Here is a 26,345-nt window from a genome sequence, read left to right on the forward strand (position 1 = left end):
ACAGCAGTAAAACAACAATAGCGAGACTATATACAGGGGGCACCGGTACAGAGTCAATGGGTCGCCAGTTAGTTGAGGAGACTGGACATGCTGTTGGATGTAACACTGACTGAATTAAAGCATTCGTAGATGCAGACAGATGTTGTAGAATTTTGTAATTCTAAGTCAATTTACTAAATGTTCTACCTCAACTGTCTACATATCCATCCTACTTAGTATCCTTACTGGCCATTCTGTTCTTCCTGTATGTATGTTTCCTAATCAATGACTCATCCTATACATGTCAGGAGGCAACCTGCTCTCCCTTTCATTTCACTGTATGCATTCATCATTTTAACCTTTATTTAACTAGGCAAGTCAGTTAAGAAAAAAATTATTATTTACAATGACGGCCTACCGGGGAACACTGGGTTAACTGCTTTATTATACAGGGGGAGAACGACAGATTTTTACCTTGTCGGCTCAGGGATTCGATACAGCAACCTTTCGGTTACTGGCCCAACGCTCTAACCACTAGGCTACCTGCCGCCCCAAATTCCTCTCATCCCTGACCTGTGCCCTCTTCTCCATATCCTGGCAGGTTCCCAGCTGTTTCTCCATGGCAGCTCTGATCTGCCTCGCCTCGTACTCCAGTTGCCTACGGGTCATATCCGTCTGCAGGGAGAACTGCTGCAACCGCAAACAGGATCAACAGACATCAGGCTTGGCGAAATGTTTCATATTTAATAATGCAGAGAGGATATCTGCATACTGTCAGTTATGGTATTTTGGGAGTATCTATACGTCACTATACTCCATCCCAACACACGGCATAATGCTGAACGACAAATAAACACTTACATTCTCAGTCAGTGGTAGGCTGTCGATCCTCTTGGTGAGGTTCTGCAGCTGTGCGTAATACTGGTCCTTCTTCTTCTCCTCTTTCTCCAGCTCCGCCATCAATAAGGACCTGACAAGACAGATACAATCGCACCAATCAGAGACCAAGTTTTTTTAATTTTTATAATTCAAAACTGACTGAAGTCAGACCAAATAAACTCTAATCAAAGACCTAAGACAAAAACACATATACAGCATACCAGAATAAAAACAGGGTAGGTGTCCTGAATACGACCGCCTAATGCATCCTGTGTGACTAATGCCAAGAATACACTTTGCAACCTAACAATGTTAGCATGATGTACTGTGTGATTGAAGCCCTCACACTGCACCATTGCACTCAATGTGATTTGGCCGGGAGAGAGGCAAACCACTCATCAATTAATATTGCAGCAGTAAATCACAGTGAATGCACCCCACATGGTACCCTATTTGCTATATAGCCTAAAAGGGCTCTGGTACTGCACTATGTAGGGAATAGGGTGTCCTTTGGGGTGGAGACTAAGTATAACCTGCATTACTCAAAGACAAACTAATGTGAAAATACAAAGTAATGCAAGCAGGTGCTCACTTCTCCTTCTCCAGCTCCTCCAGGTAGCCAGCGCTGTCTCTGCCCCCATTGGACAGCCCTCTCTTGGGGAGGGAGCCCAAGGAACCCATGGGGCTGCTGTCCCCTGAACGCCCAGAGCCTGAACCCTGCATGGAAGACGGCTGAGATCTCAGCTTCACCCCTGGGTAAGTGTTAGGATCCAGGCTAATTTCTACCGGAGGAAGGAATATCAGAATTGAGGTTATTTAATAGAACGCATTTCAACCAGCTAATTCTGTCACCCCATGTGTGATGTGTACCTTTCAGTCTTTCTAGGAGATCGATTTGTCCGGATGAATCGGTAGAGTCTTCTTCAATGCTTCCCTGTATGTGTTTCAGCACCTCCTGAAATACAGGAAAAACAAATTGGTTTTAAATGTATTGTTTGTAAACACACAACCGCAAATAAGAGCACTGAACAATATCTAGGTGAACACACACACACACACACTTCCAAAGGAAAGAACAGCAATGTTCTTTTAGTTTAGAAACATTTAAGCCATAAAAACAAAGTTAAAGTCCATTCACACCTGTAAAAAGTCTAGCCAAACCTACTGGCCCACTGCAGTGCAAAATAGAATGTTTGCCTCAACCCCCCCACCACTATCCCATTCCAGAGACAAGGAACTGGTGGTTGGTCATGCTGCCTGATGGACAGGGTAGAACAGTGAGAGGAAAAACATCCAACCACTGGCTTTGATGTACTATCAAAAACCGCATCAAATTTAATTTGTCACATGAGCCGAATACAACTGGTTCAGACTTTACCGTGAAATGCTTGCTTATGAGCCCTTCACAATGATGCAGTTTATAAACCATCATTTAAAAAAAAAATGGTAACGCAAGAGGAATAAAATACACAAGAATGGAGCTATAGGCCTCCGAGTGGCGCAGTGGTCTAAGCAGTGGTCTAAGGCACATCACAGTGCTAGCTGTGCCACTAGAAATCCGGGTTCGAGTCCAGGCTCTCTCGCAGCCGGCCGCAACCGGGAGAGCCACGGGGTGGAGCACAATTGGCCCAGCGTCGTCCGGGTTAGGGAAGGGTTTGGCTGGCCAGGATGTACTTGTTCCATCGCGCTCTAGCGACTCCTTGTGGCGGGCCGGGCGCATGTACGGTGACACGGTTGCCAGGTGTACAATGTTTTCTGACACATTGGTGAGGCTGGCTTCCGGATTATGCGGACATTGTGTCAAGAAGCAGTGCAGCTTGGCTGAGTCGTGTTTCGGAGGACGCACGGCTCTCGGCCTTCACCTCTCCCGAGTCCGTACGGGAGTTGCTGCAATGTGACAAACTAACGACCAAATGGATACCACGAAATTATGGAGAAAGCTTTTTTTTTGTTTGTTTTTAAATCCAGTAATGTATTGTAGGTTGGACCCTAAGTTTCTCTGTTCCTAATGAGCATGCCACTAATAGCTTTCTAAGAACTGGCCCCTTGAGGGCATCAGTGACTTTACCTTGAAGGGAGAGACGCTTTTCTTTAGACTTGATATTGTTCTCAGTGAACTCTACTCTTCAGTCAACCAATGGCATTGCTATCCTTGAGCACTTTATCTCCTCCTATGGAAATCATATCCCATCCTTTCAGTTAAGGTCTCTGCATAGTCGTATATGCATCTTAATCTGTAGCCTTTTCACAGGCAACCAATCCAAAGACATACAGTAGCAATACATTGTTAGCTGTAGGCCTACATCCACAAATGCAAAAAGTTTGGTCACTTTAATGGTGTAATGTCCTATCTCAAAATGGAACTCTGAACCTACTTGAACTAATATACAACACATTATGAAGATCATGATCCCTCTAAGGGTTTGTTTAACTACGTGTCCCGTCCATAATCAGTTAACCGCTCAGCTCTACAAAACATGACTGGAAAAAGATCATGAACTTGATTAGCCTATTGAAACTAGCTTGTTGCAGGAGGACTAATACTTACCACAATGAACCTACAACGGTGACAGAGTGAATGGTGGAAAGGCATACTTCCAGAGGAGAATAATAAATCCAGCGTTAAAACTAGGCCTATAATCAGAAGGATACAGCATAGCGAACGAGAGGCTGGATACGATCATGTCCATATAGCTCAGGAATCCCAGAGTACAGTACTACAGCTGTAGTGGTAGTCTCCACAGCAGGCAGAATCCTTCAACCAATCTGGACATTATATTAACTGCAAATTTTTACTGCGGGTCATTAAAATCAAAAGTTAGATAAAAAGTATTTCCAGGTTGAACAGTTCGTTAACTTATTTTATTTTTCAAGTGGAATAGAAAGAGTAGTCTCCTGTCCTCCAGTGAGTCCGAGAGGAGAGCAAAGCATCAAAGCGATGTCCGGCGACAACACGGCTCCCGCTCAGAAAACAGAACAGGGTTTTCCTTCCACCCTGCCTGTCCCGTCTCAGTCAGTCAGAGACCAGGGGCCATCAAGAGGCTATGTCCATACAGCTGCTTCCCCTTAGATTGAAGGGTTACTCACAATGTAACCAACGCATGACCCGGACGGTCACAGTGTCCGCCAACCTCTACCCTGTGACCTCTGACCCTGGCCCATGCATCGATGAGCAGGCTGAAAGGGGGTCAGACGGGAGGGCTGGACGGCAGGAAACAAAAACACACAGCCCTGACTGTGCGATGCTCTCTCTCTCCCTCGCTCTGTAAAGCATGTGTGACGTCTAGACACACCACACAACGGCTGCATTATCAGGCTGGGATCATATGATAAAGAGCCCCTCATTCTATTCACAGCAGTTCCTAGCAGAACCACTCCTCTATTCAACCATCGGGGGTGACGGACATGTTGTTGCTAACGTGAATAGAATACAGCTCATTTATAACGTAGACTACTAGCTGACCGTAAATTCAAGACCAAGAGGAGAATCCATATAGATTGATCTGGCCTATAAAAATACCTATAAAAACAAATAGCCATGGGGCCATTGAGAGTAAATTAAATTGAGGACATGCAATCAAGTCTGAACTTACTTCAATTAGTTAAAAAAGTAAAGTAAACCTTGAAGCTGCCACATCCATACAAAGTCAAGTTGTCAACTTTTTTTTTAGTCAACTGCTGTCCAAGTCTCAGAATTCTGGATGTGTTTGCCCAATCCGAAATGGGAAAATGGACACACTCTTCCCTAATAAACAAATCCAACAGAAAGACGGGCTAGAAAACCAGTGCATCCCTGCAGTGTTTGAGTGTCCTGCATACCTTTCACACACACAGGGTTTAAAATTGTCATCCAATAGTCCTAGTAACTCAAATCAATGCTGTAAAAGTACCCATCTGCAGAGCCAAAACCCACCGAGCATGTCGGGGTCTCTCATTCGGCTCTGGTTGAGGCCCTGAACCATGCTATGTCCGGCTTTTGTACTGCACTCTGACTGGAAAAAGGTAGACTGTCCTTGAGAATGCAATATTGTTGTTGTTAAGCGTGTGTGGTGTGTAATAAGGAAAAAAACAGGCATTGATGTCAAGGGAAGGCAGGCCTGGAGGGTTTAAATTAGAACACTAATGTGTGAAGTAACCTTACTAACTAGGCTGTACTTAACGAGAGACCCAGACCACCAGAAATAAGACTTTTCAAAATAGAAAAAAGCATGGTATAAAAAATGAAAAAGGAGTGTTCTGTTTTGTTCAAAAGCTATTCATTGATTGGAAACCCTTAATTTCCATGTCTGAAACTCCTTGATTAAACTTTTCTGCTTAACAAAGTGGATTCCTAAAAATACCTAGGAGATTCAGGGCCCCAAATATTTTACACTTATGCAAGTAGCCAGGTCTGAACTTTTCACAATAATATAAAGTACCAAGATATGCGTAAAGTAGAAAGCTTAAATCATAACCTGTCTGTTCTGAGAACTAAGTCTGTTTCAACACTCCCAGTGGCACTATTACACTACTATGTTGTGGAATGAGCCACTATTATTGATCCCACAAAAGGCCATTTCAATTTCACTAGTAACTTCTTATGAAGAAACCTTCTGCCAGAAACTTGAGATATCAAATGCAAAATGTCACTTTATAGCATCCCTTTCCACATACAGGATGGAATGACTGAGGATTTATAGAGGTTTAGTGCTCATCTAAAGCTGTATGGTTTATGTTAGAACTGGGTTACATAAGATGCAAGTACAATTCGATGTGTCTTTGTGCGTGTGTGAGTGCGCGTGCTCGTAAACATAATTATTGAACTGAAATTGAGCTCTTGTTGTGCTGTGTGTAATTGGCTTGGTGTGTAGGAGAGAGGAAGCCTGCTCAGTACTCATTGATGGAGAGGCTGTTGTTCATGCTCTCCTCTGGTCTCCCTGCAGCTGTGAGCCTGTGACAGCCTGTTTGTGTCCCAAATGGCACCCCATTCCCTATATAGTGCACCCTATGGGCCCTGGTCAAAAGTAGTGCACTATAAAAGGGAAACATTGTGCCATTTGGGACGCAGACCCTGAGCCCCGAGGGGAGAGGAAATGTCTGGATGTCGGAACTGAGAGAGGCGCATTCATCAGATACAATGAGAGGGAGGGAGAGAGACGCTAAAAAAAGACAGCTTTCCCCAACGTGCAGAGGGAAGGGAGCGTCTAAGAGCGAGCAGTGAGAGAGAGAGCAAGCAGCCTACATCGATCTCAAAGTGCCAGAGGGAGATAGGGTTTCTGATGAATATGAAACTGATTAGCACAAAGGGAAAAGGCAGACTGTCTTTAAATTTCATCCATTAGTCATAAACAATATCATTATTTACCCCCTGAATAATCTCATTATTTATGATTCATCTTTTATGATCTCAACAGGGGTTCTCCCCTGTAAGGAATACTAACAGGCCATTTTTCCACAAGATAGGCCTAATAATTCTCACTTGGTTGCAAATGATAACCCTTCCCCCTATTTAGACTATATAGAAACATTGCATTACAGTACTTTAGAGTTTATTCTTACTTAGGCTACCATTAACCAACAAAACAGCCCACTTACAATAAGCATTAAGCTAAACTCTATTTAGTAAGCATTGCAGGATGCAGGAACCTAACCTCCAACAATATAGTTCACAGTCCAGGAAGGATTTCTCAACAATACAGGTCAACACAATGGATGGCGTCGTTGCATCTAAGGCAGAAATTATACTTTAATTTATTTTTTTTAAATCACTCTCTCCTTTGCTCTCCTTAAGCTAGTGCCAGAGAAATCCCTAAGCCAAACCCAGGCTGGTTCTGTATCTGCAGCAGCACAAAGGGGTGTGCAACAGCCACCTCCCTCTAGCATGAAATATCAGACTGCAGAGTAGCAGGTAGCCTAGCCCTTGGCTTACTAAACTGACTGAGTTGGCAGGTTTTCAATTTGAGCCAGAGCGGATGCAGAGGCAGAGCAGAGCTGATGGGGTGCATTGTTAATAGATAGCTTAGCAGCAGTGCTGAATGTGCCAGTCTAAGAGTACAGCCATCAGACCCCCCCCAAAAGTGAGAATCAGGCTAACCTCAAACCCAGCTCCAAACATACTGAGATAAAGGACGCATAATCAGTGTTAGGCTACTCACAGAGTAGGACTCTCCTCAGACAAGGGCAGAGAAGACCCCCTCATTTAAAATGCCCAAAAGTGGGAGAGAAACCTCAACCAGCTCCAATGCTACTGGAAAGTGAGTACAGTCTTACATAAAGTATGTGTCAGTGTTACTCACATTAAGACGCTCCCCAGAAATTACTAATAACTAATACTGACTAAGCCTGCACCAAACATACACCTCACCCAGTCCCAACACGCTGTGAGTCCTTCCACGGTGACACTCATTCCCTCATTACCAGGAAACTCTACAAAAGCAACTAGGCCTTTTAATAGATCAGTGTATTAACCCCTAGCCCATATCCCCTAGGTATTTTAAAAGATCAGAGAGTATCAACCCCTAGGGGTTGATTTGTGATTGAGGGAAGGATTTGCAGTCTCTTGTCCTTAGTTCGTGGGCTAATGAGTAGTCCACTACATTCACTGCCACTCGTACATTTAAGAAAGTAGTGCTCCCTAATGTGAGGTGGCACCACTCACTACCCAAGGGTGCATTGCGGGGTAGAAGACATTGACAGAGATAGTTGAGAACCCAAATGTTCCTGTGAGAACAGAAAAGCCCTAGGAGTTTAAATCACCTCCTGAAGCCTCAGCCTGCCAGGTCACATCATCCAATTAAAGCAACGGCACCTAGCAGGCTGGTACATTCAACGAGTGTGTGTGTGTGTGTGTGTGTGTGTGTGTGTGAGAGAAAGAGAGAGATTCAGCAGCCTAGTCCAGGATGGCAGCTCTTCTCGTGAACAGAGTCCTGGTGTCTGAAAATGTTACTAACCGCCAAATCACTCATTCCTCAGTCCTTGTTTCCTCAATTCCGATGAAAATGCATTGGCGGAGAGGATCCAAGGGGCCTCCCTCAACCCCCCCATTTTCCAATAGGCTTAGAGAGGAATTGAGGGAACGAGGATGACAGCCAAATAACGTTTTCAGAGACAGACAGACTCTGGGTTTTAGATAGGGAGGTTGAAGCTGAGGGGCTAATTTGAGTGGCAATACAGGGGAATGTGTCGGGAGAGCGAGAGGCCTGTGAAGGGGTTTTGTGAGAATGTTGACAGGATGAGGAGGATATATTTATTTATGTCTTGGATACTAGCTAACATTTCTATCCATGATACATCATGGTGTCTTCCTCAATAGCTAGGCCTATATTGAGAGGGAGCGGATTAGAGAGTCTAAATGACTTCCTAAAATTCAGCGGAGCACTCAACCCTAACACCTTACTTCAGGCATATTGGTTGTTCAAAGCTGGAAGACAGACTATGTTCTAAGATCTTGCCTAGGGAAATATCCCACTGTTGTGCTTGATGTAGCCTACCGAGTGAAGCAATAACTGGGACAAACACAGTAACGACTGTTGCGTGAGGAAAGCTTAATGTACAAGTACACCCCATGGACAGGACGCCTTACCCCAGATCTCTCTCCTTAATGTGGAATGCCCATTTTTATAGTATTTGGTATGACTCAGCCAGGGATTGAAATCACACCCTTCCAATCTCAGGGTGGACACTAGAGGTTGACCGATTAAATCGGAATGACCGATTAATTATTCATAACAATCTGTATTTTTGGACACCGATTTGGCCATTTTTTTATGCCTTTATTTAACTAGGCTAGTCAATTAAGATCACATTCTTATTTTCAATGATGGCCTAGGAACAGTGGGTTAACTGCCTTGTTCAGGGGCAGAATGACAGATTTTTACCTTATCAGCTCGGGGAATCAATCTTGCAACATTACAGTTAACTAGTCCAATACTCTAACCACCTGATTACATTGCACTCCACGAGGAGACTGCCTGTTACGCAAATGCTGTAAGAAGCCACGGTAAGTTGCTAGCTAGCATTAAACTTCTTATAAAAAACGATCAATCATAATCACTAGTTAAACTAGTAATATCATCAACCATGTGTAGTTATCTAGCGTGTCCTGCGTTGCATATAATCGATGCGATGGGTATTCGGGAAAAAGGACTGTCGTTGCTCCAATGTGTCAAAAAAAATCAATACACAGAATTATTTATTTTTAAACCTGCATATTTAGCTAAAAGAAATCCAGGTTAGCAGGCAATATTAACCAGGTGAAATTGTGTCACTCACTTCTCTTGCGTTCATTGCACGCAGAGTCAGTGTATATGCAACAGTTTGGGCTGCCCAATTTGCCAGAATTTTACGTAATTATGACATAACATTGAAGGTTGTGCAATGTAACAGGAATATTTAGACTTAGGGATGCCACCCATTAGATAAAATAAGGAACGGTTCCGTATTTCACTGAAAGAATAAACGTCTTGTTTTCGAGATGATAGTTCCCGGATTCTATTCTAGATTCATATTAATGACCTAAGGCTCGTATTTCTGTGTGTTTCTATGTTATAATTAAGTCTGATTTGATAGAGCAGTCTGACTGAGCGGTGGTAGGTACCAGCAGGCTCGTAAGCATTCTTTCAAACAGCATTTCGTGCATTTTGCCAGCAGCTCTTCACTGTGCTTCAAGCATTGAGCTGTTTATGACTTCAAGCCTATCAAATCCCAAGATTAGGCTGGTGTAACCGATGTGAAACGGCTAGCTAGGGTGCGCGCTAATAGCGTTTCAAACGTCACTCGCTCTGAGACTTGGAGTGGTTGTTCCCCTTGCTCTGCATGGGTGACGCTGCTTTGAGGGTGGCTGTTGTCGATGTGTTCCTGGTTCGAGCCCAGGTAGGGGTGAGGAGAGGGACGGAAACTATACTGTTACACTAGCAATACTAAAGTGCCTATAAGAACATCCAATAGTCAAAGGTTAATGAAATACAAATGGTATAGAGGGAAATAGTCCTATAATTCCTATAACTACAACAAACTAAAACTTCTTACCTGGGAATATTGAAGACTCATGTTAAAAAGGAACCACCAACTTTCATATGTTCTCATGTTCTGAGCAAGGAACTTAAACATTAGCTTTTTTACATGGCACATATTGCACTTTTACTTTCTTCTCCTTCACTTTGTTCTTGCATTATTTAAAACAAATTGAACATGTATCATTATTTATTTGAGACTAAATTGATTTTATTGAGGTATTATATTAAGTTAAAATAAGTGTTCATTCAGTATTGTTGTAATTGTCATTATTACAAATACTTTTTTTTCCTTCTTTAAAAAAATAAATAAAATCGGCATCGGCTTTTTTTTGGTCCTCCAATACAAATCATAATCAGTAGACCTCTAGTGGACACTAAGGTCACTGAGTTCGTACAAGCATTTGAGTGAAGAGGAAAAGCTGGCTTGTGTTCAGTAGACATGAATCAGAAACGCTTTGTCTGTACTTGTCAAATAAGAAGTAAGTCAGTTTACATAGCTAAATGTTTTGCTACATGTGCCATAATTAACGACCTTCGACCCAATGTGCCATATTGAACACGACCTTCGACCCAGGGTTCTTAGTGTACCATAGAAGAGGTCTGATTACCTTCATATTTGAGGCTTCAGTCTCCAGTTTGTTCAAGTGGTTGGAGTTGTCCTCAAGCTCTTGTCGAAGGTTGGAGTTCTCCATCTTCAGTGCCTCCACTTGCTTCAGCAGCTGATCATAAGACGCTGCAGCCATCTTGGACTACCTCTTGACCTAAGGACAAGAACACATTAACAACGGTTAATAAGGTTGAATCAACTCCTACTAGCACTGGAAAATTGCCCATAAAAACAGACAGACCGCCTCAATCACAATTAATCTGGAAGCCTACATTTGATTGATGGATATAATTAAGCTAGGCTACATTATGGTCAGTGGTGACAGTGTCCATAACACAATGCCAATTAATATCCAGCTCTTCATGGAAAATGGGCTTTAAAAAGCCTTGATACATTTATAGCACCATATCATCCTACCATTACACTGGAAAACTACAGTCCAGCAAAGGTTCTAAGAATTAAAACCTTTTTCAATCAGAGCGGCAGGACTTAAGACGAGGCCAGTTGCGAGGGCCAAAGCAAGTCACATTAAAACAAAAAGCAGCACACAAGATTTTATGAAAAACAGTTGAGAATAAGATCTGGAGAAGAAAAGTTGTAAATGCCTTACATGGCTTTGGGTTAAGAGCAATTCACACAGGTTTTAAAAACATTAGGCTTGTTAATTCACGCCTGGGCAGATTTTACAAGCCGTGTCAGTGGTTGGACTAGCTTAACTGCATTTAATTTTTTAACAAGGATTTTTATCAGACAAACGGTTGATGGAAGAAGTGGATCATCGTAATTACGATAACCGTTCAATAATAGCATAGTTATTAGCCTACATTTTAGCAAAAAATATTGAGAAACATTCATTTTGTTTAGATGCAAGAACAAAAAGACAAAAAAAAGAGGATTAAATGCAAGGTTCAATTTTTCCAAGTCTCCAGCTGACAAACGCCCAGTCCACCACTGTGAAGCTACAGCAAGAGCACAACGGTGCCATACCATCTCTTGCCATACCACCTGTCAAATGGTTCATGGCCAACTACCACTGATATCCATCCACTGAAATCTCAATGCACATGGCATTGTCTAAACACCACAAAGTCCAATAGATTAGAACCTTATAGTTTCAATATTAACCTCATCCTCCAACACTGATAATCCATATCACACATGTTCACTGACCACATCTGTACAATTTAAGCCTAGGCCAAAATGGGCATGGTTTACACTATACTCCTTGTTAATGTAACTAAAAATCTCTGCTATCTACTGCAACCAACAACGTTTGCAAGGGCCATACCACAGAGACTGTGCATTGCATCTACTATGAGTAGGGCAGGCTGTGGTTTACTAATGTGTTAACTTGGGTTTCTCTGAGAGCAGCTGAGAAGAGAGGATCTAGAAGACCGAAGATGTAGTCGGCCAGCTAAGGGAACACCCGTTACTCACGCCCCACAGAGCCCCCTACAGCCCTATGAAGACAACTCTACATGACAGAGGGGGGACACTCGTTTGTCTTGCTGAGGAAAAGTTTTTATTTTTAGATCATCCATCATGGAGAGGGTAGGAGGCAAGCAAGCGGGGATGAGTAGTAACTGGATCACTGAGGTGGAAAATGTATCAAAAATGCTTTGGTTACCAAATGATCAGTGAGTGACATGTTGAATATCAGCAAAGGCCTTGGCATGGACGCTTACTCTTTGGAACTCTTTAGCAATGCTACCACTAGAACAGACTCCGGCAGAAGCATTCAGACCTAACTAACTAACCTTAACAGTGGCTTATATTATCCCCTGGTCGACATTGACTAAACAATCAACTTCACAGTGCAATATTAATAATTCAGAACCATGATATTGGTTTGTTTGACACAATGTCCTGGTTCCCTAGACTAGAGCAGCATATGTTTGCCAAAGATTCAATGAAGCGCCAATCGAATTCAGTGAGTCAATTAGGCTGGGTTGATTGGGCAGCGAGTCTGTCCCAAAATGTCAATACTGCCCTCACTAGGCTGGATCCTATACACAGGACGGGAAGAGAAGAACACAAGACAGCATTCCAGAATCACCCTGTGAGTTCTGTCAATGCACTGGCTAATGAACACATATATCAGGGTTCTATATCTATTGATGCAAAGGGGTAACCAAAATTGGTTCGGGGATGTGTATTAAAAAAAAAGTTACTGTATGGATACACTGCCACTTCATGCATTTACAATACAGTGGAGAACTGCAGAAGGTGAGCCAAAAGACAAGCCCCTGTTGGCAGATGCAGACTGAAGTAGTTCAATTGGCAGCCATTTTGGAGATTCAATTCTAGCCTACGCCATAAAAGAGAGAGCTTATCATCACCATCATTTAACAGCTAGCGTCTACAACTGCTGACTATGAAGAAGGATGGGACACAGAATGAGGTTGCAATGCTACAATGATCATTGTACTGTGCCCCAGTGTACTATCAACAAATGCTATAGTATTATAGTGAATATGGCGGTTATAGATATCTGGCAGGAAGGTAGGCTACAGTTACACAAATTGTATTAAAAATTACACAACTCCTTAGGCTTATATCAGTTTCATAATTGCATTATCAATTACGTCAACATCCACATCAGTTCAGAATCATATCAGTTAGACCCATCTGCATGAGCTCCCTGTCATCACCACACCATTTCCGTATTAGGCTACTTCTCCTGCCCCTTACTGTACAGTTTTAACCTATATTTCACAAAATGTATTTCCTCCAGATATTAGACTAATGCGCTGTTATTTTAATTAGGCTAGTAGACAACATTGATCATTCACTAGTGTGCAGTAAACGTAGGCTAGGTCATGGATGAAATCAAAACATTTTTTTAGTACAATTAAATTCAACGGATACAATGTGTATGCTGTAACTGTACAATACACACAAAGCTTGCAAGTAAACATTTTTTTAAATAATCTAGAATCTTACCATGTCCTCTCCCTCTGCATCATGTAGCTATACACCCACAGAACTCAGCCCACTAAAAATCAGTCAGTAATATCTCTAGATAGAGAAAACAAAGCAACACAACATTGAACAAAGCAAACCGCTACTGGCACCATATATGCTAAACCTGTCAAATTTTGCTTACAAAAGGGTTTGAAGGGGGCGCGAGCGAGAAGAAACACGAAGGGGGGAATGAACAAATGATTGAAAAGAACAACAGAGCAGGGGCTGAGAAAGAAGGGGACTGCATCCTCTTTCTACCTCATGAATATTGCATCAATGTTCTCAAAATACATCCTCCCCTTAAATTGGCTAATTCTGGGTATCCATTTTGCAGGTTGATGCTTCCTGGTGCATTAAAATGTATAATGAAAATGAGAAATCCTCCTTGTGTCCAATTCTCTAAATTAACATCTTCCTCTCTCGAAAATGAGGATTCCACCTTGACACGATAAAAACAACCAGGCAGGCGCTCACATTTACCTTTCGTCTAACACTGGCAGTGAACGTAGCACTGCACTGGATGGATGAGGCTTTTTGTGAATCTGTGAAAGGGTGTGTGTGTGTGTGTGTGTGTGTGTGTGTGTGAGAGAGAGAGAGAGAGAGACACACTATGGATGGAGACCCCCCCCCTCAACAGATAGCTAAACCAGAAAAACCCCAGCAGTCAGCTGCTGAGCGACAAATGCCCTTCCCTTGACACCACAAAGAAAGAGTAGGCAGACAGTGGTGTGAGCTCACACACACAACCCAACTAACCAAGCCCTTCACAGCACAATACAACCAGGGATTAACCAATGACGACGTCAACCCAGACAAAGACGACACAGCCACTGTCAGACTGACCCCATAGCAACCCTACAGCGTCCAAAGAAAGACAGCATCGCACAGTCACAATGACACGTCTGCTTTGTTGGAGCATAACCGGTAGCTAGGCTAAACAGAAGTCTCTCCCTCCAAAAGGCTTAGCGGCTACGCCTCGCTATTCACACAAACACACCATTATTCCCCCAGGAGCTCCCTGCCTGCCCCTAATCCCCATTAACAGACAGAATTTTTTTTTAAACGTCTCAATTTTTGTCCGTTGTAGAAAGGAGAAGTGGAGGTATTTTCAATAATTGAAAAAGCAAAACCTTACCCCATTTCGATAGCAGTGACAGTGTCCATCCCATCTCCTTCTCAACTGTGTCCGATGCTGAAAGCACATCCAGCCAGCACCCGGTCACATGACCACTCGGTACAGCCAATCGCCTGGCAGCGAGGATCAGGCAGGGACAGCCCTGTTCTGCTGTTTCCGTGGCTGGTTCTGCAGTGACCGGTGCTGGCTGGCTTCCAGCTCTGTGGCACAGCTGCTTCTCCCAGCCGACTCAATTCGGGCACTTATAAAGCGGTGGACCGTGTCCAGAGGGGAATTCACAATTTTCTGGAGTCGGGTTCACACAAATATAATTTTAAGATTGGTTTTACTGTTGAAAATTACATCTGATTTCAGGGTTGTTTGTGAAGTTGCTCTCCTTAAATATAAGTAATCTATTTGTTTCTGAATTGTTTAAATCAAATGTTTCCCCTTCAGTCTCCTGAATTAGCCTAGTGCGCATACGTGCGCCCAGCTGTTGCACATGCGCACCAGGCCCAAACTCTTTTTCCCTGGCTAAACTAGCTGAACTATGCTAGTTTGTCTTCATTACCAAACTTCATAAATACTGAACCCTCAGCTTCAAAACTCCTTTACTGGTTGTACAATAAATGTGTAACTTAGAAATTTGCTGGAAAGAAACTTAATGTATTAATTTATTGTTTGGTTGAATAGTTTGACTGGTTCGAGATATGTTGTAAGATAACAGTGGCAAAGGATATCATTGCTATTTAACTAGGGCTGCCCCGCCATTAATTTCTCTTCCATAAACTGCCTGCAACTTAATTTTTAGAGAATTTGGCAGTACCTCCAACCGGCCTCAACCACAGAACACGTGTAACCACGCCAGCCCAGGACTTAAACATCCGGCTTCACCTGCGGGATCGTCTGGAGAAGGGGGTTGGGTGTTGCTGAGGAGTATCGCAGTCTCTAATATTGCCCTTTTATGGGGAAAAAGTAATTCTGATTGCCTGGGCCTGTCCATGGGATATGTAGTGATTCTGCCAACACAGACAGATATGTACGCTGTCTTGTACCGTTAACTTTTTTTTCAACTGTATCATATTTGTTGATTAAAATCGGACTTTATTACTATAATGAGTAATCCGGGAATGTCATGAGAAAACTCAAGAAAATTTGAGAGCCCTGAAGGTCACACCATTGACCGGGTTGCAGGGGGCGGAGGTTAAGAGGGCACCACACATCTGAAAGCAACACAAAAACAACACCCAGAAAATCAATAGTGACAAACACAAATATGTGGCAAACACCCAGGACCAAAACCAAACACTGATTTAACAACCTGCACAATTGGGTTAACCCGCCCTTATTACATTTTTTATTTTTAAATGCACCTTTATTTAAACAGGTAGGCCAGTTGAGAACAACTGCGACCTTAAGCTAATAGGCGATTTGAGGATTAGCTTAGACAGCCTGTTAGAGAAAGGATCTCATCATAAACATGAAATAAACCGTTTAAACAAATTAGCTTAGTGTTCCCCGGAAATAAACAGACAAATAAAAACATGCAAATTTGAATCGTACAGAACAGCCTAAGAACTAAAAGAACACACAATTATAGATAATCGACATCCACGTCGATAAGACTAAGGCAGACCCGCACCTCTGATTCAGAGGGGGGTTAAATGTGGAAGACATTTCAGTTGAATGCATTCAGTTGTACAACTGACTAGGTATCCCCCTTTCCCTTATTGACCACCTAACTGCTAGCTAGCCAGTTAATATAACTTTTCCCCCCCAAAATGTAAGCTAACTAAGTTAGCCATGTTATGAATAACACTCATCTGCTGTTGAAATCAGGATACAATGAGGACACCAGTTAGCTCCAAAAGTGGTTAGTAACTTGGGCTGCATGCCGACAGTTAGACATCCAGGTGCTAGCTACACTACTAGCATTTGACCAGGTTCCCTTAAAGCAATTGTAATGACAGTCCACGACAACATACCCGAGAGTCTCCTGATTAGCAACAGGTAGTCTGTTTAATTATATTGTGTATTAACAACAGTTTGAGATCATTGTGAGGGGCATTTTGCCAGTGGTTGAATGGGGAATGAGGCTTCCCGGGAAAATGTTGTCTGAGGTAACCAAGGGGGGTGGGACTTAGCAAAGTGTCAATTGACACCCGAGTAAATAAATACATTTCCAATAAATACTTGACATAGCATAGGCCTACATATTTGGTTGTGAGACAGAGTCAGAGTGAAAGCATTTACTGACTGCCTGGAAGGAACCCGCTAGCTTGCGTGGAAGTCAAACACATTCCCCTGTGAGATCTAATTCCATAACAATAGCAACCCCATGCCCAACTCAACGGATTGAGGATTTTTTTTGTTACACCTTTATTTAACTAGGCAAGTCAGTTAATTAAGAACACATTCTTATTTTCAATGACGGCCTAGGAACGGTGGGTTAACTGCCTTGTTCAGGGGCAGAATGACAGATTTTTACCTTATCAGCTCGGGGATTCAATCTTGCAACCTTACAGTTAACTAGTCCAATACTCTAACCACCTGATTACATTGCACTACACGAGGAGACTGCCTGTTACACAAATGCAGTAAGAAGCCACTGTAAGTTGCTAGCTAGCATTAAACTTCTTATAAAAAACAATCAATCATAATCACTAGTTAAACTAGTAATATCATCAACCATGTGTAGTTATCTAGCGTGTCCTGCGTTGCATAAAATCGATGCGGTGCGTATTCGCGAAAAAGGACTGTCGTGGCTCCAATGTGTACCTAACCATAAACATCAATGCCTTAAAATCAATACACAAGTATATATTTTTAACTTCTTGGTGACAGGGGGCAGTATTTTCAAGTCCGGATGAAATGCATGCCCAAATTCAACTGCCTGCTACTCATCCTCAGAAGATAAGATATGCATATTATTAGTATATTTGGATAGAAAACACTGAAGTTTCTAAAACTGTTTGAATCATGTCTGTGAGCATAATATAACTTATTTTGCAGGCGAAACCGAGGACAAACTACTCAGATTTTTTTAGGTCACTTTTCAATGGGATTTCATTGGGAATCCAGATTTCTAAGGGACCTACTTGCAGTTCCTATCGCTTCCACTGGATGTCAAGTCTTTAGAAATTGGTTGAGGTTATTCCTTTGTGTAATGAAGAAGTGCGGCCATCTTGAACGAGGGTCACTTGAAGTGTACTGTTAGATAGAGGCGCATGACCAGAAAGCTAGCTTCAGTTTGTTTTCCTCCTGTATTGAACACAGATCATCCCGTCTTCAATTTTATTGATTATTTACGTTAAAAAATACCTAAAGTTGTATTACAAAAGTAGTTTGAAATGTTTTGGCAAAGTTTACAGGTAACTCTTGAGATATTTTGTAGTCACGTTGCGCAAGTTGGAACCGGTGTTTTCTGGATCAAAGGCGCCAAATAAATTCATATTTTTCGACAGAATTAATCGAACAAAAGGACCATTTGATGTTTATGGGACATATTGGAGTGCCAACAAAAGAAGCTCGTCAAAGGTAAGGCATGATTTATATTTTTATTCCTGAGTTTTGTGTCGCGCCTGCAGGGTTGAAATATGCTCTCTTTGTTTACGGAGTCAGTGTATATGCAACAGTTTGGGATGCCCAATTTGCCAGAATTTTTACATAATTATGACATAACATTGAAGGTTGTGCAATGTAACAGGAATATTTAGACTTAGGGATGCCACCCATTAGATAAAATACGGAACGGTTCCGTATTTCACTGAAAGAATAAACGTCTTGTTTTCGAGATGATAGTTTCCAGATTCTACCATTTGACCTAAGGCTCATATTTCTGTGTTTTATTATGTTATAATTAATTCTCTGATTTGATAGAGCAGTCTGACTGAGCGGTGATAGGCACCAGCAGGCTCGTAAGCATTCATTCAAATAGCACTTTCGTGCATTTTGCCAGCAGCTCGTCGCTGTGCTTCAAGCATTGAGCTGTTTATGACTTCAAGCCTATCAAATCCCAAGATTAGGCTGGTGTAACCGATGTGAAATGGCTAGCTAGTTAGCAGGGTGCGTGCTAATAGCGTTTCAAATGTCACTCGCTCTGAGACTTGGAGTGGTTGTTCCCCTTGCTCTGCATGGGTAACGCTGCTTTGAGGGTGGCTGTTGTCGATGTGTTCCTGGTTCGAGCCCAGGTAGGGGCGAGGAGAGGGACGGAAGCTATACTGTTACACTGGCAATACTAAAGGGCCTATAAGAACATCCAATAGTCAAAGGTATATGAAATACAAATCGTACAGAGAGAAATAGTCCTATAATTCCTATAACAACTACAAACTAAAACTTCTTACCTGGGAATATTGAAGACTCATGTTAAAAGGAACCACCAGCTTTCATATGTTCTCATGTTCTGAGAAAGGAACTTAAACATTAGCTCTTGTTTACATGGCACATACTGCACTTTAACTTTCTTCTCCAACACTTTGTTCTTGCATTATTTAAACCAAATTGAACATGTATCATTATTTATTTGAGGCCAAATTGATTTTATTGATGTATTATATTAAGTTAAAATAAGTGTTCATTCAGTATTGTTGTTATTGTCATTATTACAAATGCTTTTTTTTCCTTCTTTAAAAAAATAAATAAAATCGGCATCTGCTTTTTTTGGTCCTCCAATAATAGGTATCGGCATTGATAAATCATAATCGGTCGACCTCTACAATAGATACCCATCATGTGAGTGGAGGATCACAGAGAGAATACTGGTTGTCCTGGCCTTCACAGCGGGACCTGGGTTCAGGAGTCTTTTCCTGCCAGGAGGAGCTCATATTCCAACCAAGCAGAAAATAGTACTAAAGTGTTTAGGCTATAGACTGATGCTGTTATAGGATTAGGGCTATAGCCAGATGTACAGGGCTCTACAGTGCAACCATTCTTCTCGCATATGCGCTTAAATATTTAGCTGCGTGACCTGGCATGTTTATTTTCCAACACCCGTTTGCCCAGAAAAATTAAGGATTCTAGCTTTAATACAATATAATTTTTCCATTGTGTTGCTACATTTGTCATTGTATGGCTACATTTTTCAACTTACAAGATCTTCAATTTCTTGGCAATTTCTGGAATGGAATAGCCTTCATTTCTCAGAAGAAGAATAGACTCGAGTTTCAGAAGAAAGAACTTTGTTTCTGACCATTTTGAGCCTGTAATCGAACCCACAAATGCTGATGCTCCAGATACTCAACTAGTCCAAAGGCGGCCAGTTTAAATGCTTCTTCAAATTAGCGTAACAGTTTTCAGCTGTGCTAACATAATTGCAAAATGGTTTATAATGATCAATTAGCATTTTAAAATGATCAACTTGGATTAGCTAACACCATGCCATTGGAACACAGGAGTGGTGGTTGCTGATGATGGGCCTCTGTACACCTATGTAGATATTCCATTTTTAGAAAAAAAATCAATAACAAATCAGCCGTTTACAGCTACGATAGTCATTTACAACATTAACAATGTCTACACTGTATTTCTGATCAATTTGATGTTATTTTAAGACCAAGAATTTGCTTTTCTTTCAAAAACAAGGACATTTCTAAGAGACCAAACTTTTGAACAATACTGTAATTGTCTCCTCCATCTTGGATTCACAGCGACACAGTACCATTGTTGACTATATTTGCCTACTCAATTAAAAACCTGACAAATAAGACATCTGAATGAACTTCTTGTTAGTGTTAAATCATACTCATCTCTCTCCCTCTCAATGGTTGGCCTTGTATCACCACGCAACAGAGAATGATGGGGAAATGAAAACGTATTTCTAAATGCAGGTTTTTTCATACAAATTAAGACTGAAAGAGCAAGAGGAAGCCAGACGTTGGCAGCCAAGGACCCTTGGACCGCATCCCAAACGGCACCCTAGTTCCTATATAGTGCATTACTTTCAACCAGAGACAATGCCCCTGTAAGGAATAAAGTGCCATTCGGGACACCGTCTTGTTGGCTGGCCTGGTCCCCTCTCCCATTGTTGGTGTTGTCCTTAGTATAGTTCTCACACATTCATTCGCCTATGTGTGGGATACATTTTTCATCAACTTAGTTCAATTCAAGGCAACAGGCTAACAATATAATCATAGAGACCAAACACTGACAGTCCTCCAACCCAGTCAACGCATTAATGGGGTAACCAACGTGAATAACAGTAATTTCAATAATGGGGCCACTTGACAAGATAATAGGCCTACTGCTAACACTGTTAGGGTTTCCACAAGGGGCAATGTAATACATCAAACACATGTCATGGTAATATACAGGAGTTTTCTATCAACATGGAATGAGCAATGCAATAAAAACACTATCCCAGAATAACTTGTGGGTGTTTGTGGTCACCAAAAAAGGTGAGACAGGAAAACATGGGAACGCGGGGCAGCAGGTAGCCTAGCGGTTAGATCATTGGACTAGTAACGAAAGGTTGCTAGATTGAATCCCCGAGCTGACAAGGTAAAAATCTGTCGTTCTGCCCCTGAACAAGGCAGATTAACCCACTGTTCCTAGGCCATCTTTGTAAATAAGAATGTTATTTTTTTATTTCACCTTTATTTAACCAGGTAGGTCAGTTGAGAACAAGTTCTCATTTACAACTGACCTGGCCAAGATAAAGCAAAGCAGTGCGACACAAACACAGTTACACATGGGATAAACAAACAGTCAATACCACAATAGAAAAATCTGTATACAGTGTGTGCAAATGAAGTAAGAAGGTAAGGCAATAAATAGGCCAACTGTGGCGAAGTAATTACAATTTAGCAATTAACACTGGAGTGATAGGTGTGCAGATGAGGATGTGCAAGTAGAAATAATTGTGTGCAAAAGAGTAGAAAAACAAACAAATATGGGATGAGGTAGGTAGTTGGGCTATTTACAGATGGGCTGTGTACAGCTGCAGCGATCGGTAAGCTGCTGACAGCTGATGCTTAAAGTTAGTGAGGGAGATATAAGTCTCCAACTTCAGTGATTTTTGTAATTTGTTCCAGTCATTGGCTCAGCAGAGAACTGGAAGGAAAGGCAGCCAAATGAGGTGTTGGATTTGGGGATGACCAGTGAAATATACCTGCCGGAGCGCATGCTACGGGTGGGTGTTGCTATGGTGACCAGTGAGCTGAGATAAGGCAGCACTTTAAAAAAAACTAAAGATGACCTGGAGCCAGTGGGTTTGGCGTCAAATATGTAGCGAGGACCAGCCAACGAGAGCGTACAGGTCACTGTGGTGGGTAGTATATGGGACTTTGGTGACAAAACCAATGGCACTCTGATAGACAGCATCCAATTTGCTGAGTAGAGTGTTGGAGGCTATTTTGTAAATGACATCACCGAAGTCAAGGATCGGTAGGAGTCAGTTTTACGAAGGTATGTTTGGTAGCATGAGTGAAGGAGGCTTTGTTGCGAAATAGGAAGATGATTCTAGATTTAATTTTGGATTGGAGATGCTTAATATGAGTCTGGAAGGAGAGTTCAGTCTAGCCAGACACCTAGGTATTATAGTTGTCCACATATTCTAAGTCAGAACCGTCCAGAGTAGTGATGCTAGACGGGCAGGCGGGTGCGGGCAGCGATCGGTTGAAGAGCATGCATTTAATTTTACTAGCATTTAAGAGCAGTTAGAGTCCACGGAAGGAGTGTTGTTTAGTATTGAAGCTCGTCTGGAGGTTTGTTAAAACAGTGTCCAAAGGGCCAGTATTCAGAATGGTGTCATCTGCGTAGAGGTGGGATCAAAGAATCACCCGCAGCAAGAGTGACATCATTGATATATACAGAGAAAAGAGTTGGCCCGAGAATCTAACCCTGTGGCACCCCCATAGAGACTGCCAGAGGTCTGGACAACAGGCCCTCCGATTTGACACACTTAACTCTGAGAAGTAGTTAGTGAACCAGGCGAGGCAGTCATTAGAGAAACCAAGGCTGTTAAGTCTGCCGATAAGAATACGGTGATGCAGAGTAGAAAGCCTTGGCCAGGTCGATAAAGACGGCTGCACAGTACTGTCTTTTATCAATGGCGGTTATGATATCGTTTAGGACCTTGAGCGTAGCTGAGGTGCATCCGTGCCCAGCTCCGAAAACCAGATTGCATAGCGGAGAAGGTATGGTAGGATTCGAAATGGTCGGTGATCTGTTTGTTCACTTGGTTTTCGAAGACTTTAGAAAGGTAGGGCAGGATGGATATAGGTCTAACAGTTAACACTTAACTGCCACATTTTTTTAGGTAACCACAAAGTTTACCAGATGGTGCAAAGAAGTGCAACATTGGAGGGACCGGTAGAATATAATGCTGTCTCACATTAATGAAACAAAAATACTTTCACAACATCCTAGCGCCTGATCAATAACAGTGTACGTGGCTAATCTGTCACACAAAGGGTTTGTTTAAGCAATGCAATACAACCTAATGGATACAAAGTAGCAAGCCTAACTTGATGGAACGTAAAGTAGCTGTGGCGATTGTAATATTTTAGTTAGCAAGTTCTTCGCACATTACTAAACCTGGTAACAAGCTCATGATAGATGAAAACGTTCAATTACCTTACTGCACGGGACGCTGCACGGTTATTTTAAAACAACTTTGACGTCCATAATTTTTTATGTGTAAGAAAGTAACTAACATAAGGTTTCTTCAAAGTGCTGGCTGGCAGCTTGCCCCCCCATAAAAAAAAGTGTCGTCCTCTTCTTTATTACATTTCCGATAGCTAGCAGTAGCCTGGGATAGTTGTAGGCTACCTATCAGAAACTAGCACGCAAGCTAAATTAAGTTCATGCCAGCTCATTTCCATAGCCATGCTCAAAATAGTTGACATGAGTTCGTGTCCTACTCAGTTGAAAAGGTCTACCGGAGGTACTTGCATTGCCAGATAAATGTGTAGTTTTCTTCCAGTCAAAACAGGCTGCTTTGTAGCGAACGTGTAGCAGATTGCTCGCTAAAAAGCTAACGTTAGCTAGCTCGCGAGCTAACATTTAGCCAAGGTAAATTATCTTACCTGTAACGTTATCAACATTCGCTCCAATTTGCACCAAGTAGTTTATAGTGTATTCCAGGGTGAAAAATCACTATCAAAACCTCGAATCTAACTTTAGACGTGGGTCCATTCCTATACTTTGAAATGTTACAGTCTTCAAGACTCGAACTAAACTTTTTTCTATTGTGTCTCCCTCCGCTTTTTTTCTTTGTACTCCTGCTTCCTTCGTTACGCCATGTTGTCTCTACTGTCAGCTTGCGCGCATGCTTGATGATGATGCGCAAAGGATATCCGCCCTCAGGCCGTGAGAAATAAATTGTTTCGCTATCCGGGATCCTTGGGATGTCCCTACCCTTTTATTTTTTTATTAAACTAGGTAATTCAGTTAAGAACAAATTATTCTATACAATGACGGCCCACACTGGGCCAATTGTGTGCCGCCCTATGGGACTCCCTATCCCGGCCGAAATCGAACCAGGGTCTGTAGTGACGCCTCTAGCACTGAGATGCAGTGCTTTAAACCACAGCGCCACCCGGGAGCCCCATTCTAACCGTAACCCATCGTTTAGCAAAATCGGTCCTCGTGACGTTTTTTTTTTCTCCCCCTAGCACTACGTAGCTGATTCAAATGATCAAAGGTTGATGATTACTTTATTATTTAAATCGGATGTGTAGTGCTAGGGCAAAAACCAAAACATGCACCCCTTAATGTGGAGGGCCGAATTTAGGAAACACTGCCTTAACCCCCTATCAAAGTAGAGGGCGGTGCCTCTGGAATTTAAACACTTATGAGTGAGCAGATTGTACTCCTATTAGCGAGATTGTGAGAGAGATAGTTCCTCAATTCAGGGTTCTCTAATGTTGATTAGAGATTAACAATGTTTGCAATTCTGTGCCATGTAACTCAGCTGTGATTAAACAATTAACTGTCTATTTACCATAAACAATGTAAATGTGGTCTGGAAGTAATACACATTAATACAATGGCATCAATACTAAAATAAGGCACATTCATTTAGCAATAACAAAATATGATATCCAAATCCAAAGTTAAATCTAGAATTGGCTTCCTATTTCGCAACAAAGCATCCTTCACTCATGCTGCCAAACATATCCTTGTAAAACTGACCATCCTACCAATCCTCGACTTCGGCGATGTCATTTACAAAATAGCCTCCAATACCCTACTCAACAAATTGGATGCGGTCTATCACAGTGCAATCCGTTTTGTCACCAAAGCCCCATATACTACCCACCATTGCGACCTGTACGCTCTCATTGGCTGGCCCTCGCTTCATACTCGTCGCCAAACCCACTGGCTCCATGTTATCTACAAGACCCTGCAAGGTAAAGTGCCCCCTTATCTCAGCTCGCTGGTCACCATAGCATCTCCCACCTGTAGCACACGCTCCAGCAGGTATATCTCTCTAGTCACCCCCAAAACCAATTCTTTCTTTGGCCGCCTCTCCTTCCAGTTCTCTGCTGCCAATGACTGGAACGAACTACAAAAATCTCTGAAACTGGAAACACTTATCTCCCTCACTAGCTTTAAGCACCAACTGTCAGAGCAGCTCACAGATTACTGCACCTGTACATAGCCCACCTATAATTTAGCCCAAACAACTACCTCTTTCCCTACTGTATTTATTTATTTATTTTGCTCCTTTGCACCCCATTATTTTTATTTCTACTTTGCACATTCTTCCACTGCAAATCTACCATTCCAGTGTTTTACTTGCTATATTGTATTTACTTTGCCACCATGGCCTTTTTTTTGCCTTTACCTCCCTTATCTCACCTCATTTGCTCACATCGTATATAGACTTGTTTATACTGTATTATTGACTGTATGTTTGTTTTACTCCATGTGTAACTCTGTGTCGTTGTATGTGTCGAACTGCTTTGCTTTATCTTGGCCAGGTCGCAATTGTAAATGAGAACTTGTTCTCAACTTGCCTACCTGGTTAAATAAAGGTGAAATAAAAATAAATAAATATACAGCTCTCATCTATAATAATTCAATAACTGAAACGAAAATACAAGTAGCTAGCAACATCAAACTAGCCAGCTAACAATGTTAGATAGCTAGCATAAAAAACGAGATACATAATGCTGTAATAATTACAAAAATATTCTTAAACTATTGACAACTTCATCAGTAAAACATGGGGGAAAACAAATACCATACTTACAGTTCTGGTATTTACACAAAGTGATTAATACATTGGTTAGAAAGGAATAATGTCACAAAACTGAGATTTGTTTTCCCAGCAGTAGGTGGCCAGATGCACTTTGTAATGAACCTAACACTCTGCAAGCTTGTGATAGCTGTGACATCATCCCTGAGTTCTTAAAGGGACAGGCTTTCATACACAGCCTCCCTGAATGTCTGCTAAGACATTCTAACCAGAGGGAAAGTCTGTTATAGGTAGCAGGTACTTCTGCATCCTCATCAAGGATGGCTGGGAGCTGCACCAGCCAGGCTACTGGTTGTAGGTAAGTCCAACCCTTGACTTCAATAGCAGCAGTCCTAATGCGTCCATTAGCTCCAGGGTAAGTATGAGTCACCTTCCCAACAGGCCAGAGAGCTCGTGGGATCTGAGGGTCCACGATGAGAACTACTTGATCCACAATAAGTTCCTTTCCACCCATCCTCCACTTCTGTCTTTCCTGTAGACATGGCAGGTAGTGACGGACAAGCTGGGACTAAAAGTGATGGGCAAATACTTGGCTATGCCTCCAGCGGCGTTTTCCTAGGATTTTACTGGAGTCATACAAATCCTGGGGAAGAGATGCGTTGTAGT

General features: G+C 42.0%; 1 protein-coding gene across 4 annotated transcripts in view; it reads right to left on the reverse strand.

The window, feature by feature from the left end:
• The window catches only part of LOC139422763 (adenomatous polyposis coli protein-like), a 50,534-nt gene extending 26,728 nt beyond the window's left edge, over positions 1-23,806 (reverse strand). The window contains exons 1-7 of one of the 4 annotated variants that reach the window (XM_071174094.1): positions 14,558-14,616; positions 13,402-13,476; positions 10,460-10,612; positions 1,729-1,813; positions 1,451-1,640; positions 841-949; positions 553-669 (exon numbers count right to left, since the gene is read on the reverse strand). In XM_071174094.1, the coding sequence (XP_071030195.1) occupies positions 553-669; positions 841-949; positions 1,451-1,640; positions 1,729-1,813; positions 10,460-10,594 (636 nt within the window). In that variant the 5' untranslated portion in view covers positions 10,595-10,612; positions 13,402-13,476; positions 14,558-14,616. Of the gene's footprint in view, positions 1-552; positions 670-840; positions 950-1,450; positions 1,641-1,728; positions 1,814-10,459; positions 10,613-13,401; positions 13,477-14,557; positions 14,639-23,562 lie in introns of those variants that run through there. The other 3 variants (XM_071174091.1, XM_071174095.1, XM_071174093.1) reach the window with 3 other exon arrangements.
• Between the last annotated feature and the right edge of the window lie 2,539 nt (positions 23,807-26,345).

This window comes from Oncorhynchus clarkii, chromosome 12, assembly GCF_045791955.1.
Source record: "Oncorhynchus clarkii lewisi isolate Uvic-CL-2024 chromosome 12, UVic_Ocla_1.0, whole genome shotgun sequence".
NCBI lineage: Eukaryota > Metazoa > Chordata > Actinopteri > Salmoniformes > Salmonidae > Oncorhynchus > Oncorhynchus clarkii.